The following is a 12,633-nucleotide window of genomic DNA, read 5'->3' as shown; positions in this document are numbered from 1 at the left end:
GAGCCAAAACCAAGAGTTGGATGTGTAACTAACTGTACCATCCAGGCACCGCCCCCCACAAACAACTTTTGACCTGGTAGATTATCTGTTTCAATTCTTAACATATTAGAAATTGAATCTGAGATTTTTAAAAAATATTTATTTATGAACTTGGCTAACAATGATAGTAATAAACCTAGGATATACCTTTACAAAAAATAGATATGTTTTGCAAATTAAAAATAAAAGTTACACGGAGGAGCAGTGTTTTACATGTTTTTGTAAGTCTTTTTAACATCTGGCTTAATAGAAGACATGGATTTTCCTATCTGCTTCTGCATTCAGTCTGTTAAGGATATTACATATTATGTGACTTTTGGGAAACTCCACTGTATACTCAGGAAAGAAAAAAAAACAGTCAAATAATATAGTGCTATAGAAATATTTTTTATCTTCTGAAACTCCCAGAATTATCTTGGGGTTCCCAGAAGTTCTCAGACTTCTCTTTGAGAACCACTTGTTTCTAGAAGCAGCTTCTGCTGTCAGATGTTTTCCCTTTGCCTGGCCACCTTTTCTCAATTTTAATTTTTCCCTCCAGATGAAACATGCTTTTAGGGCATTATTAGCATTTTATGTATTAATGACTCTAATATCTATAGCTCTCAGTTAAGGATCTATCAGTTGGATATCTCCATCTGAGTTCCTTATCTTAATAGTACCACTTTCCTACTAGGTCCCCCAAAGCCTGGGAATCATTATTTGATACTCCATCCCCTCAACCTAGACATTTATAGAGTTCTGACATTTCTACCTACTGAACAGCTTTCAGAACCATCTATTTTTCTACATGACTACTAATATTTTGGTTACTAAGATATTTGTTTATTGCCTTCAAATACATTTTACCAAAATAACCTGACCTCATGCCTTGAGGTTAATCTTATCTCCTAATTCATTCTCCACTTGAAAGTCAGAATAATCTTTAAAAAAATTTTTTTGCTAAAGTGTAGTATACATTCAGAAGAGCATATGATTCAGTGTTCATGAACTTGTATAATCAGCACCCAAATCAATAAATAGAAAATTGATAGTATCCCGTCAGCCTCCTTTGTTCCCTTTCTACTCACTACCTCCCAATCTCCACCTCTCAAAGGTCATTCCTGCCCTGATTTCTACTACCATCGGTTAGTTTTTGTCTGTTTTTGAGCTATGTATAAATGGAATCTATAGCAGTACTCTTTTTATGTTTAGCTTCTTTTACTTACAGTATATTTTTGAGATTAAACCATATTATTTACTGCACATATAGTTCATTGTTATTGCTATATAGTATTTCATTGTATGAATATACCATAATTTATCCATTCTACTGTTGATAAACATTTGAGTGATTTCCAATTTTGAGCTATTGTGGCTTAAGTGCTATTACTATTCTTAATCCTATTTTTTGATAAGCATGTACCTACCCATTTCTCTTCAGTTGATGCCTGGGAATTGCTGGGCCACAGAATTTGCATATGTTCCTCTTTAGTAGATAATTTAAAAATGGTTGTTGTTTTTTATATGGTGTTTTTTTGTTTTTTTCATCTTAGCCATTCTGGAGGTGTGTGCTGGTATCTTATTGTGGTTTCAGTGTGCATTTCCCTAATGACTAATAAAGTTTCGAACTTTTTCACATTTAATGATGAATGTATAATTTGTTTAATAAACTGTGTGTTCCAGACTTGCCTATTCTGTTGTATTACATGTTTTTAATTGTTGAGAATTCCTTTTATATTTTGGATATAAGATCTTTATTAGTTATATGTATTCCAGATTTCTTCTACTCTGTAAGTTGCAGAATGCTCTTATGAAAGAATAAATTGCTTCACTTCATTCCTCTGTTTAAAATCTGGATTTCCCGGGGCACCTTGGTGGCTCAATCAGTTGAGTGTCTGACTCTTGGTTTTGGCACAGGTTGTGATCACGGGTCACGGGGTGGAACCCCACCTTGGGCTCTGCATTTGGTGGGAGTCTGCTTGAGATTCTCTCTCCCTCTCGCTCCTCCTCTATCCCTCTCCTTGCTGAGCATGTGCCTGCATATTCTCTCTCTGTCTCTCAAATAAATAAATAAAATCTTTTTTAAATATTTGGATTTCCCATTTCCTTCAGGATCAAGTACAAATTCTTATTTTATGGAACTTTTCATTATCTGGTTGCTTCCTATATTTCCAGCACCAGACTCCCAAGTCTGTGTTTTTTATTTTTATTTTATTTATTTTTATTTATTTATGTTTTATTTATTTATGTTATTTTTTATTTTATTTATTTTTATTTATACTTAAACTTCCTCTTATTTATTTATCATAGGGACTAGTGCAGTTACATAAAAAGCAAAAGTATCACTGCAGGAGAAGAGAAAATATATGAACATATTTTGGTAATCTTAGAGGTGGATACATTCTTCTGAAGTTAAGGATAAAACCCAGAAGCCTTATTTGGGTACATAAAGATTTAAATATTCTATATAACTAAACTGTAATTTAATAATTAAAAGTATCACCATAAGAAAATATTTGACATGTTTAACGTGTAAGAATATGGCAAAAAAAAAAACTACGTAAACATAAAACGAACTTCCACAAATACAAGAAAAAGATAGTCCAGTTAAAAAATGGGCAAAAACCAAACATTAGATAATTCATAGAGGAAATAGAAGTGGTCAGTAAATGCTGAGGTTCACTACAGAAGAAAGTCAATGAAAATAAAAAGGTAGCCTTTTTCACTCATCAGACTGGTAAAAATGAAAAGTACTAATATTATGAATTGGGAATTTCAATTGGTAAAATTACTTTTGAGTGCACTTTGGCAATATTAAAATAATGCTTATCCAGCAAATCTAATTTAAGAAATCTGTCCTAAAAAAATAAACTGCAGGGGCGCCTGGGTGGCTCAGTGGGTTAAGCCTCTGCCTTCGGCTCGGGTCATGGTCTCAGGGTCCTGGGATCGAGTCCCGCGTCGGGCTCTCTGCTCGGCAGGGAGCCTGCTTCCTCCTCTCTCTCTCTCTGCCTGCCTCTCTGCCTGCTTGTGATCTCTGTCTGTCAAATAAATAAATAAAATCTTAAAAAAAAAATAAAAAAATAAACTGCACTTGTGAATCAGGGAGGCTGTCAGAATGTCCACAGAAGTCTTATTTATAGAGCAAAATATTGAAAACAAACAATGTGTGTCAGAAGGGAACCAGTTAAATAAATTATAATATGTTCATATCATGAAATGGGTTACAGATGTTAAAATGAAAATGGTTGATCTCTGTGCATGACATAGATTTTTTTTTTAAGATTGTATTTATATTAGAGAGAGAATGAGTGCAAGTGGTGGAAGGGGCAGAGGGAAAGAGGATCTCAAGCAACTCTGCACTGATTGTGGAGCCCGTTGAGGGCTCCATCCCTGGCCCCTGAGATCGTGACCTGAGCTGAAATCAAGAGTTGGTTGCTTAACCAGCTGAGCTACCCAGGCACTCCAGGAAAGATATTTCTGTAGGGCAATGTGTGTAGTTTTAGTACCATTATTTTAAAGAGCATTAAATATAAAAAGGTTTATTTTTATGCATACAGCACTGAACTAGTAACAGTATTAACCACTGGAGTAAGGCTGACAGTGGGAGGAGTTGTAAGGGAATTTTGTATTTTATCCTGATACTTAAGAATTAAGACATAACATACATACACACATTTATTTATTTATAGAGATTTTATTTATTAGACAAAGCACAAGCAGGGGGCTGCAGCAGAGGGAGAGGGAGAAGCAGGCTCCCTGCTGAGCTGGGCGCCCAGCAAGGACTCCATCTGAGGACCTGAGATCATGGCCAGAGCTGAAGGCAGACACTTAACCATCTGAGCCACCCAGGAGCCCTAAGAATTACGACTTTTAATAGTGAGAATATATATGTTAAAGACAAAAGGAAATACTTAAATATATATAGCCTTTAATTCATATACATATACTCTTTATATATCTATATTATTTGCATAAAATGGATTACTGGAAATAAAATTGTTATATTAAAAGGAGTGAATATTCTTAAGGCTTTACTAAATTACTTTCTAAGATAGATGTACTAGTTTACATTGTTACCTTCAGAGAATGAACATACCTTTTATCTGTACCTTTGCTGATATCTAATATTATAATTAGAAAAAAATGACTCTTTAACACGTGAAAAAGCCATATTTATCTATCATTTGAATTTTCTTCTTTTTGTGAATTACCTGTTTGTATCCTTTGTTGCTCATTCTCCTTTGAATCAGTATGAACTCTATTTATAAAGAATGTTGGGGCACCTGGGTGGCTTAGTTTGTTAAGCATCTGTCTTCAGCTAAGGTCATGATCCCTGCCCTGTGGGGTGTCTGCTGCTCCCTCTCCCTCTCCCTGCTCCTCCGCCTGTTTATGCTCTCTCTCTGTCAAATAAATAAATGAAATTTAAAAAAAAAAAGTAATGTCAATGTTATGTATTGTATATATTTTTCTATTATATACAGTCTTAAAAATCTCTGCCTTATAAAATCTGCCATTCTAGTTACATTTAATATTTTTCTAATGACTTGTACTAATCATCTACATGAATCAATTTTTATTAGGCAATTATAATGATAACCTCAAGCTATAAGGTATGAGAGACATTTTCTAAATTTCCTAAATGGTTTCAGACTCATTTTTGTTTTGGGTTCCATTTTATGTTTTGTGCCTTCTCATTTTTCTTTTTTTGTCAGGAGACTATCAGTTGCATCATGCCTATTTTGTAGTTCAACTCTTAAAGGCTAGGAAAACATCTTCCTTTTGTTTATAATAGATAGCCATAAAATAGGAATAAGTGGTATATCAGTGAAGACTTGAGAGCTTTCCCTCTAAGCAAAATATATTAGTTATAGTACATTGATTTTAACTGTTCAGACTTAACGCCCTTATTAGGGTAGTTGGGGAGTGAAGACTGACAGTCAGCTTCTCATTTTTTTACATGTGTTCTATATTGGTATTTCCAGATAGCAGTCTTTAGAGGGGCACAGGACATTATTGATAATGCCTTTAAAAATGCTATAAATCATTCTTTGCAGATAATTACTCTTCCCTTTTTTTTCATCTTTGTTTTTTTTAGAATAATTTTTATTATTTTTTTTATAAACATATAATGAGTTATTAGCCCCAGGGGTACAGGTCTGTGAATTGCCAGGTTTACACACTTCATGGCACTCACCTAGCACATACCCTCCCCAATGTCCATAATCTTCCCTTTGTTTTATACATACTTAATATTTAGTTATGGAATTTTTATCTGTTAATAATTTGAGAATACCATCAAACGGAATCTTTGACACTATCTCTGATACAAAGTGTCAGAATGCACAATAATACTGAATATAGCCATTATTTATTTAATTAAATTTAGCATCTCCTGGGGGCACCTGGGTGGCTCAGTCAATTCAGTGTCTACCTTCTGCTCAGGTCATGATCTTGGGTCCTGGGATAGAGCCCAGCATCAGCCTCTCTGCTTAGCAGGGAGTCGTCTTCTCCCTCTCCTTCTGCTCCTCCCTCCTGCTTGTGTGCTCTCTCAAATAAATAAACTCTTAAAAAAAAAAATTCAGTATCTCTAATCATTTTATCAAGTAAAAGCTTTATATCCTTAAATATTTAGTGATTGCTTTCTGACTGAAAAATGTGATTTAGTCTGTTTTATATATTTACTGAAAAATTGTCCTCATTTTCTGATATTAGCTGAGTAATCAATTTAGTTACACAGTTAAAGGCTATATAGCTCCCCTCTTAGTTCCCAAGTATATAAATGGATGGTTGGCATTATAATGTATTTGGTCTGTGCCTGACAGTAATACTCATTTTCTTGTGCCTTTAAGCAGTCAAGGAGAACTACCTATCTTTGTTGTTTTTTAGTTCTTTTTTTTGCCCCAGGTTAAGGAATGGTGACCTTTAGTGCCAAAAGTATAGTTTGATAGAAGGCACTTCAGTTCGGAAGCAGTCAAGCCCAGCATTGTCATGTGTTAGGATATGAGTCACTGAAATTCCTTCCTCTAGACGTCTTGCATTATAGCAAGTGAGGATGAGAGGTTGGGTGGCAGTGCCAGTAGCCACTGAAAGCTTCTGGGTATTGTGATGAAATAGCTCTGCGTACCACTCCTTTTTTCCCCCCTTTAACCGGCCATCATATTTTTTAATGAAAAAGGTGAATGGAAATAAGGAAATGGTATCAGATCTGTTAAGATGAGCAGTTCTAATCTAAGGAACCTAGTACAAATCACCTGTGATGGAAATGGTACAGATCCTTCGGACATTAGCTCATGTACACATTAGTATTAAAATTACCAGACTTTAGTTTTAGATACAAATCTGTTGTGTTACTAATAAAAAAGCAATGTGGAAGCAATGTAGGACACCTAATGTAACCTTCATTTAATACTAATGAATCCTTAAGAAAGTCAAGGAGATAAATCACATCATATTCAGGATGAAATATTGAAGGCTTTGGTATCTCTAATAGTTAAAATTTACATGTGTGTTTTTAATTGTATCTTTTAAAAATCCTGTCTCCTTACCAAAATCCCAACCCCCAGGCAACCCAAAACCACTTTCAGAAAACCCAAGAATCTTAAAAATGTTTGGCTTTTCATGAAGAAATCAAAATAAATCAACCATATTGATTTTAATCCTTTATAGAAACAGTATATATTTCTTTTATCTTTGAGAAGTGTGTTATTCTAATGAATGAATCTACCATTTTAATTTGTATAAAAAATGCAGAAAAAGTTCTCTAATTTTTGGTATAGATCATTCATAGTTTTTGACAAGTAATGGAATTTTTATTTTAAAGATTCTGACAATGGAGATATTAATTATGATTATGTTCATGAGTTGTCATTGGAAATGAAGCGTCAGAAGATACAGAGGGAATTAATGAAGCTGGAACAAGAAAACATGGACAAGAGAGAAGAAATTATTATTAAAAAAGAGGTATGCTATTATTGAAATAAATGTTCGTAATTAGCATCAACATGGCTATTGATCAGAGAACTCATTAGCTGCTTGCTCTGTCTTAAATTGTACTAGGATATTGATACACTGATTAAATTATTATATATCTACATACGTCAATCATTTAATCTTCTCATTACTGTTAGATAAATTGAATTACTGTTAGATAAATTGAAATATTTTTGCTTTCGAACAGGTGAAAAACTGAGATTTTGTTGCCTAGAGTCACCAGCTAATGTTAAATAGGATTTAAATCTATGTATGTCTGTTTTTTAGGCCTAAGCTATTTCTAGAACACTTGTTTATTTTCTAGAGTAGAGATACAACTCATTGGAATATAATTTTGGTTTTTCTGAGGAGATTTAGAAGTTTTATCATTTTAGTTGGCTTTATTGATATTAGTGTTATGTTAGGACAGTTAATTATCATACTGGTTAAAAGCATGTGTTTAGGAGCCAGATTAATACATGGTATCTCTAGTAGCACTTAATATTTCATCTAAAGTTTGGTATGCTTTAAAAACACCTACTTTGTTACCTGATTATAACAGCCATGATTGAAGGAGTTTCTGAATTGACTTACTGAATTCTTTTAAAAGGTTTCACCAGAAGTAATTAGATCAAAATTATCTCCATCACCTTCTCTAAGAAAATCAAGCAAATCTCCAAAGCGAAAATCAAGCCCTAAGTCATCATCTTCAGCAAGCAAGAAAGACAGGAAGACAGCTGCAGTATCCTCACCCTTATTGGACCAGCAGAGGTCAGTAGGGTGGTAAATAATGCCAAAATGAAGTAGCTTTTTTTGAAATGATACTCAAAAAAATTAGTGGGTTACAGAAGGGTACTTAAAATATGTTAAATATTTAATGCAAATTTTTTTCTTCTAAGAAAAAGGTCAAAAGAGTTTCAATTTAAAAGAAGATTATACAGAACAATAAAACAGATGTCTGTGTCCCACCTATATATGCTTCAGAGCTTTTTTTTTTTTAAGATTAAAACATAATACATAGATATTCTGTCCTCCCCTCTTGAATTTGTTTTGATACTGGTGCATGTATGTTTATACTTTGATATATATTATTTTTATCTATTAATCTTACTACTTACATATTAAAGCTTTGCTTCTGCAACTTGCTTTTTCAGTTAACATTTTTTATATTTGTTTTGATGTATGTAGCCTTTTTTCATTTGTGTACTTACATTCTATATTTATTTTTCTGTTATTGAACATTTAGGTTGTTTTCAGTTTTTCACTGTTACAAGTTATACACAGTGAACGTTCTTCTTGTCTCCTTATGCATGTGGTTATGAGATTAGGTTCCTTATATCCTGTATATAGCAGTATGAAGATATTAGAGTTATTCCAGTAGCCAGTTGAGGAAATAAAAATAGAAATGGGAAAATATGATTACACTGAGGCACTAAGAATAGGACAGAAGACACTTTTCCACTTAATGTCGATCTGTACTATTTAAATATTGTTTTAATTAAAGCACATACACTAAATTTCTTCAAGAGAAAAACCCAAGCTAACCTCTTCCCAACATATGACCAGTTGGCAAACTGTCTATCTGAACCCACAAGGAAATTTCTGTCTTCTTCCTTTTAGTTTCTAGAGGTTTTAACCCTCTTTAAGACTCCAGGTACTTTCTGCCTAGATTATTATATCCTACTAACTGTATTTATTTTATCCAATGTCCACTCCCTTACACACATAAACATTTTATTTTCAACCCCAACTGATTCATTTTACAGAGAAATCTTGTGAGATAAATCCTGAAAGAGCAATTCTGATTAATATACTATGTCATTGAAAATCTCCGAATTTCCATTCTGTTGAATAAAATTCAAATTCTATTTTTAAACATTTTATTTATTTATGAGAGAGCCTGTGCATGTGCATGCATGAGCTGGGCGGTGGGGGGAGGACATGGGAAGGAAAGCAGACTCTCTGCTGAGCAGGAAGCCCAATGCACGGCAATGTCCCAGGACCCCGAAATCATGACCGGTGCTGAAGTCAGAGGCTTAACTGACAGAGCCACCCGAGTGCCCTAAAATTTAGATTCTTTAAGATGACATTTATACTTTGATCTTCTCAGTCTTGCGAATATTTTTGTCCAGTTTTCTTCCTCCTCTCTTCCATCTTCAGTTCTTCAATGTCTAGCTCAAATTCTGTCTTTCCATTAAGTTTTTCCATTTCTTTTTATTGAACATAACTTCTGTTCCTTTGCATATTAGGTTTTATTTATACCTCTCCTAATATTACTGTTTGTATTATATTTTATCTGTGGCATACATGTATTAGAACCTCTGTTAAATGTAAGCTCCTTGAAGTTTGGGATCTTGATGGTTCATTGTTTTTTCTCCCCACTGCACCCACTTCGTGTTGTGCTTTGCATTATAATAAGGCACTCTGTAAAGTTGACTTGATCCTCTCCTTTGCTTCTGGGATTGAGTAAATGTGGCAAAGAAATAGGAAGGAGTGAACTATAGAGTGGTGTGATCCACTCCGTTTGTTCTTGTTCTTTATCCTCTTGGCTAACCCAGTTAAATAACTATCCCTCAGTTCTATCCATTTCTGGAAAAAAAAATAAAAAATAACAAAAAACCAGCATATCAGAAATACCCTTTTTTTGTTTTCTTATCCTTTCTATTCATAAAAGCTTTGAAATTTAATCTCTTTTTAGAAAGTTTTGTTAACTGTTTAGATGAAGGGTTAGTTTCATCTTGTTATTTTTCATACAGTGTTCTTTATTAGTAATTCATTTATCCTCTTAGTATTTAGCAGAAATAATTACTCACCTTGATTTAACTGCTGTATTTCTTGTAGTCTAAGATGTTGTTGACTTTAAGATGCACCATTAATTTAGTAATTGAAGTAGAAGGGCCTGGAAAACAGTACGGTAGAGGCACAAGGAAAACACTGAATTGAGTATAGCATTTCCTTAGCCAAGCAGTTTATGTTGTGTGGAGTGTGTCAGATCATCAGCTTCTGGTTTCATTTGTTGAATCATACTGTAAGCTGTTTGAAGGCATATTAAGCAAAAAGTAAGGATTGGAATTTCAGTTAAAATTCAGTAGGGTGTTGGAGCAATGCCAGTAAGTCCGCTGAGGTGACAATCAGGTAAATAGACTCCTTGGTCTTGCAGTTATCATATTGAGTAGGCAGCACAATTACAGACAAATTGAAATTCATACGTCTTCCTGAAAGCTGGCAGTTTTCTTTGGTATTTATTGTGAAATGTGTCCTGATAGCAAGCTTTAGGCTATTATGGGAGATGGAAAATATTATGGGAGATGCTTAGAATCAGCAAATGTATTATGTGTTCTGTCCATCTACACTGTTTCTCAGTTTTTATTAAGTAAATTTTTCTTTATAACTCTTTGTACGAAGATGTACAAAGTAGGTTAAAAGCTGTTCAAAAGAAGTAGTTTTGAGGAGAGAGAAAGAAAGGATCTAAAAATGGTCGAAGTTGCTAATTGAGCTCTATGTCACAAATGGGAAGTAGGCTCTGCGTCATTAAAGAATAATCAGTTGACTTAAAAAAATGTTGAAAGATCTTGTTGACTTCAGAATGTCCAAAACCAGTTTGGATCTCTGTGGTTGGAAGGCACTTAAACCCTATATTATAACATAATATGATTTCCAACTACATATATTTTTGAAGATAATGTGAAGAAATTCTGTATTTCAGTGAATATGTTTGTGTAATCCTGGTTGTTTTAATAGCCTAATCCCAAAATGTGAGTTTAACGCTACAGAAGTTTATTTCTCACTGAAGTAAAATCAAAATGGGTGTTTCAGATCAATATGTTGCTGTCCTATACATAGAGATTCAGTAACCTAGGCTCTTTGTGACATGCTTCACTTGGGGTTTTGTGGACACCAAACAAATGGAATGTACAAAGAAAAAAATTAGAGTATTACTCTTACTTGGCTGAACAGTTTATAATTAATTGCCTGGAGTATGAGAGTCTTTTAATAGTTAGGGCTGGAAGTGGTATATATCACTTTTACTCACATTTTTTGGCCAGAACTTGGTCACTTAGCTATACCCAATTTCAAAAAAGTCTAGACAGTATGGTTCAACAGTGTGCCAGGGACAAAATTTAGTAAACAGCTAGTTAGTCTCTATCACAGGAAGTAATGTGAAAATAGTTTGTATCAAGAATTCCTCTATTATTTTATCTTTAAAATAATATTTTGATAGTGACTACTGCTTTTGTCTTTTAAGTGGAAAATATTTAGAAATTCAGGCATTTATCAGTTACTGTTAGATACATTAAAAGTTTGAGTTATCTCATAAATATGTAAGGAGATACATGGCTATGGTTCATAGTAGGAGACAAAGGTAAAAAATAGATTTGATCATACCTTAGTAATTTCTAACTTGCTATGTAGCTAACCTTATCTATGATAATAAGAAATAGGGATAAGGATTAAGAGCTAAATTTTCTGAATGTCCACAGAGTCCTTTGATTTTATACTTTTATTTTTTTTTTATTTTACCAGCAGTTTTGAAGAAGATGCTATTACCTTTTCATAGCTAAGGAATCAGATTAGAGACCTCAAGGTTACAGGAAGTAAGTTCTAGGATATAGACTTAGGTCATCATTTATAAAGACTAATAGTGAAATGAGTAGCTGGTGAAAACTTACAGATATATGAGGGCTGCTTCAAAACTCAGCACCAGACTGAACAATGTTGGAGAACACAAAAACGAATTTAAATAAAAATTCGTAATTTTAGTATAGTTTGAGAGAATGATTGCATTGAGAAGATGAGACCAGTTGACATGAAAATTAAAGCAATCTGTGAACAAGATATTTTGGAAGAAAAACAATTTTTTAAAAAACTGAAAATAGGGGCACCTGGGTGGCTCAGTGGGTTAAGCCTCTGCCTTTGGCTCAGGTCATGATCCCAGGGTCCTGGGATCGAGCCCTGCACTGGGCTCTCTGCTCAGCAGGGAGCCTGCTCCCCCCTCTCTCTCTGCCTGCGTCTTTACCTACTTGTGATCTCTGTGTGTCAAATAAAAAAATAAAATCTTTAAAAAAAACCTCAGAAAACTGAAAATGGGGCCCCTGGGTGGCTCAGTCAGTTAAGGGGCTGCCTTCGGCTCAGGTCATGATCCCAAGGCCCTGGGATCGAGCCCCACATTGGGCTCCTTGCTCAGTGGAGAGCCTGCTTCTCCCTACCCCTCTGCTTGCCACTCTGCCAACTTGTGCTCGCTCTCTCTCAAATAAAAAAATAAAATCTTAAAAAAAAACAACAACTGAAAATAGTAGAATAATGAGATTGCTGAATTATTTGGAACAAGTAGAATGAGTGCTGCTTAAAAGAATTACTGAATTTGAAGACATATTTAAGATTGGGAAACAAAAGGAGAGATAGAAATAATAAAAAAAAATAAGACATGGATGAGAGATCCAGATGTGGTAACTATAATAAAGCTAACCAGAGAGGCTTGGGCTATTTGGCGAATTGATAAAATAAAAATTTTTTGAAAAATTGAACTGAAAGACTTAAGGATTTGGGATTGAAATGGTTCACTGAGTTCTGGAGAAGGCTAAAAAAAAGAAAACCTAGTTATATCTTGGTGCAATTTTTTAATTTCCGAGGAAGAACGTCTTGTAA

General features: G+C 34.1%; 1 protein-coding gene across 5 annotated transcripts in view; it reads left to right on the top strand.

The window, feature by feature from the left end:
• Positions 1-12,633, top strand: part of ZC3H13 (zinc finger CCCH-type containing 13) — a 92,372-nt gene that overhangs the window by 23,796 nt on the left and 55,943 nt on the right. For all 5 annotated transcript variants that reach the window (XM_032874003.1, XM_032874006.1, XM_032874004.1 and 2 more), the window contains 2 exons: positions 6,839-6,978; positions 7,598-7,758. In XM_032874003.1, coding sequence (XP_032729894.1) covers positions 6,839-6,978; positions 7,598-7,758 — 301 coding nt within the window. The remainder of the gene's footprint in view (positions 1-6,838; positions 6,979-7,597; positions 7,759-12,633) is intronic.

The sequence above is a fragment of the Lontra canadensis genome, unplaced genomic scaffold (assembly GCF_010015895.1).
Source record: "Lontra canadensis isolate GAN:19392208 unplaced genomic scaffold, GSC_riverotter_1.0 scaffold51, whole genome shotgun sequence".
Classification (NCBI taxonomy): Eukaryota; Metazoa; Chordata; class Mammalia; order Carnivora; family Mustelidae; genus Lontra; species Lontra canadensis.
Note: the sequence above shows the minus strand (reverse complement) of the source record. Positions and strands in the feature narration are given on the sequence as shown.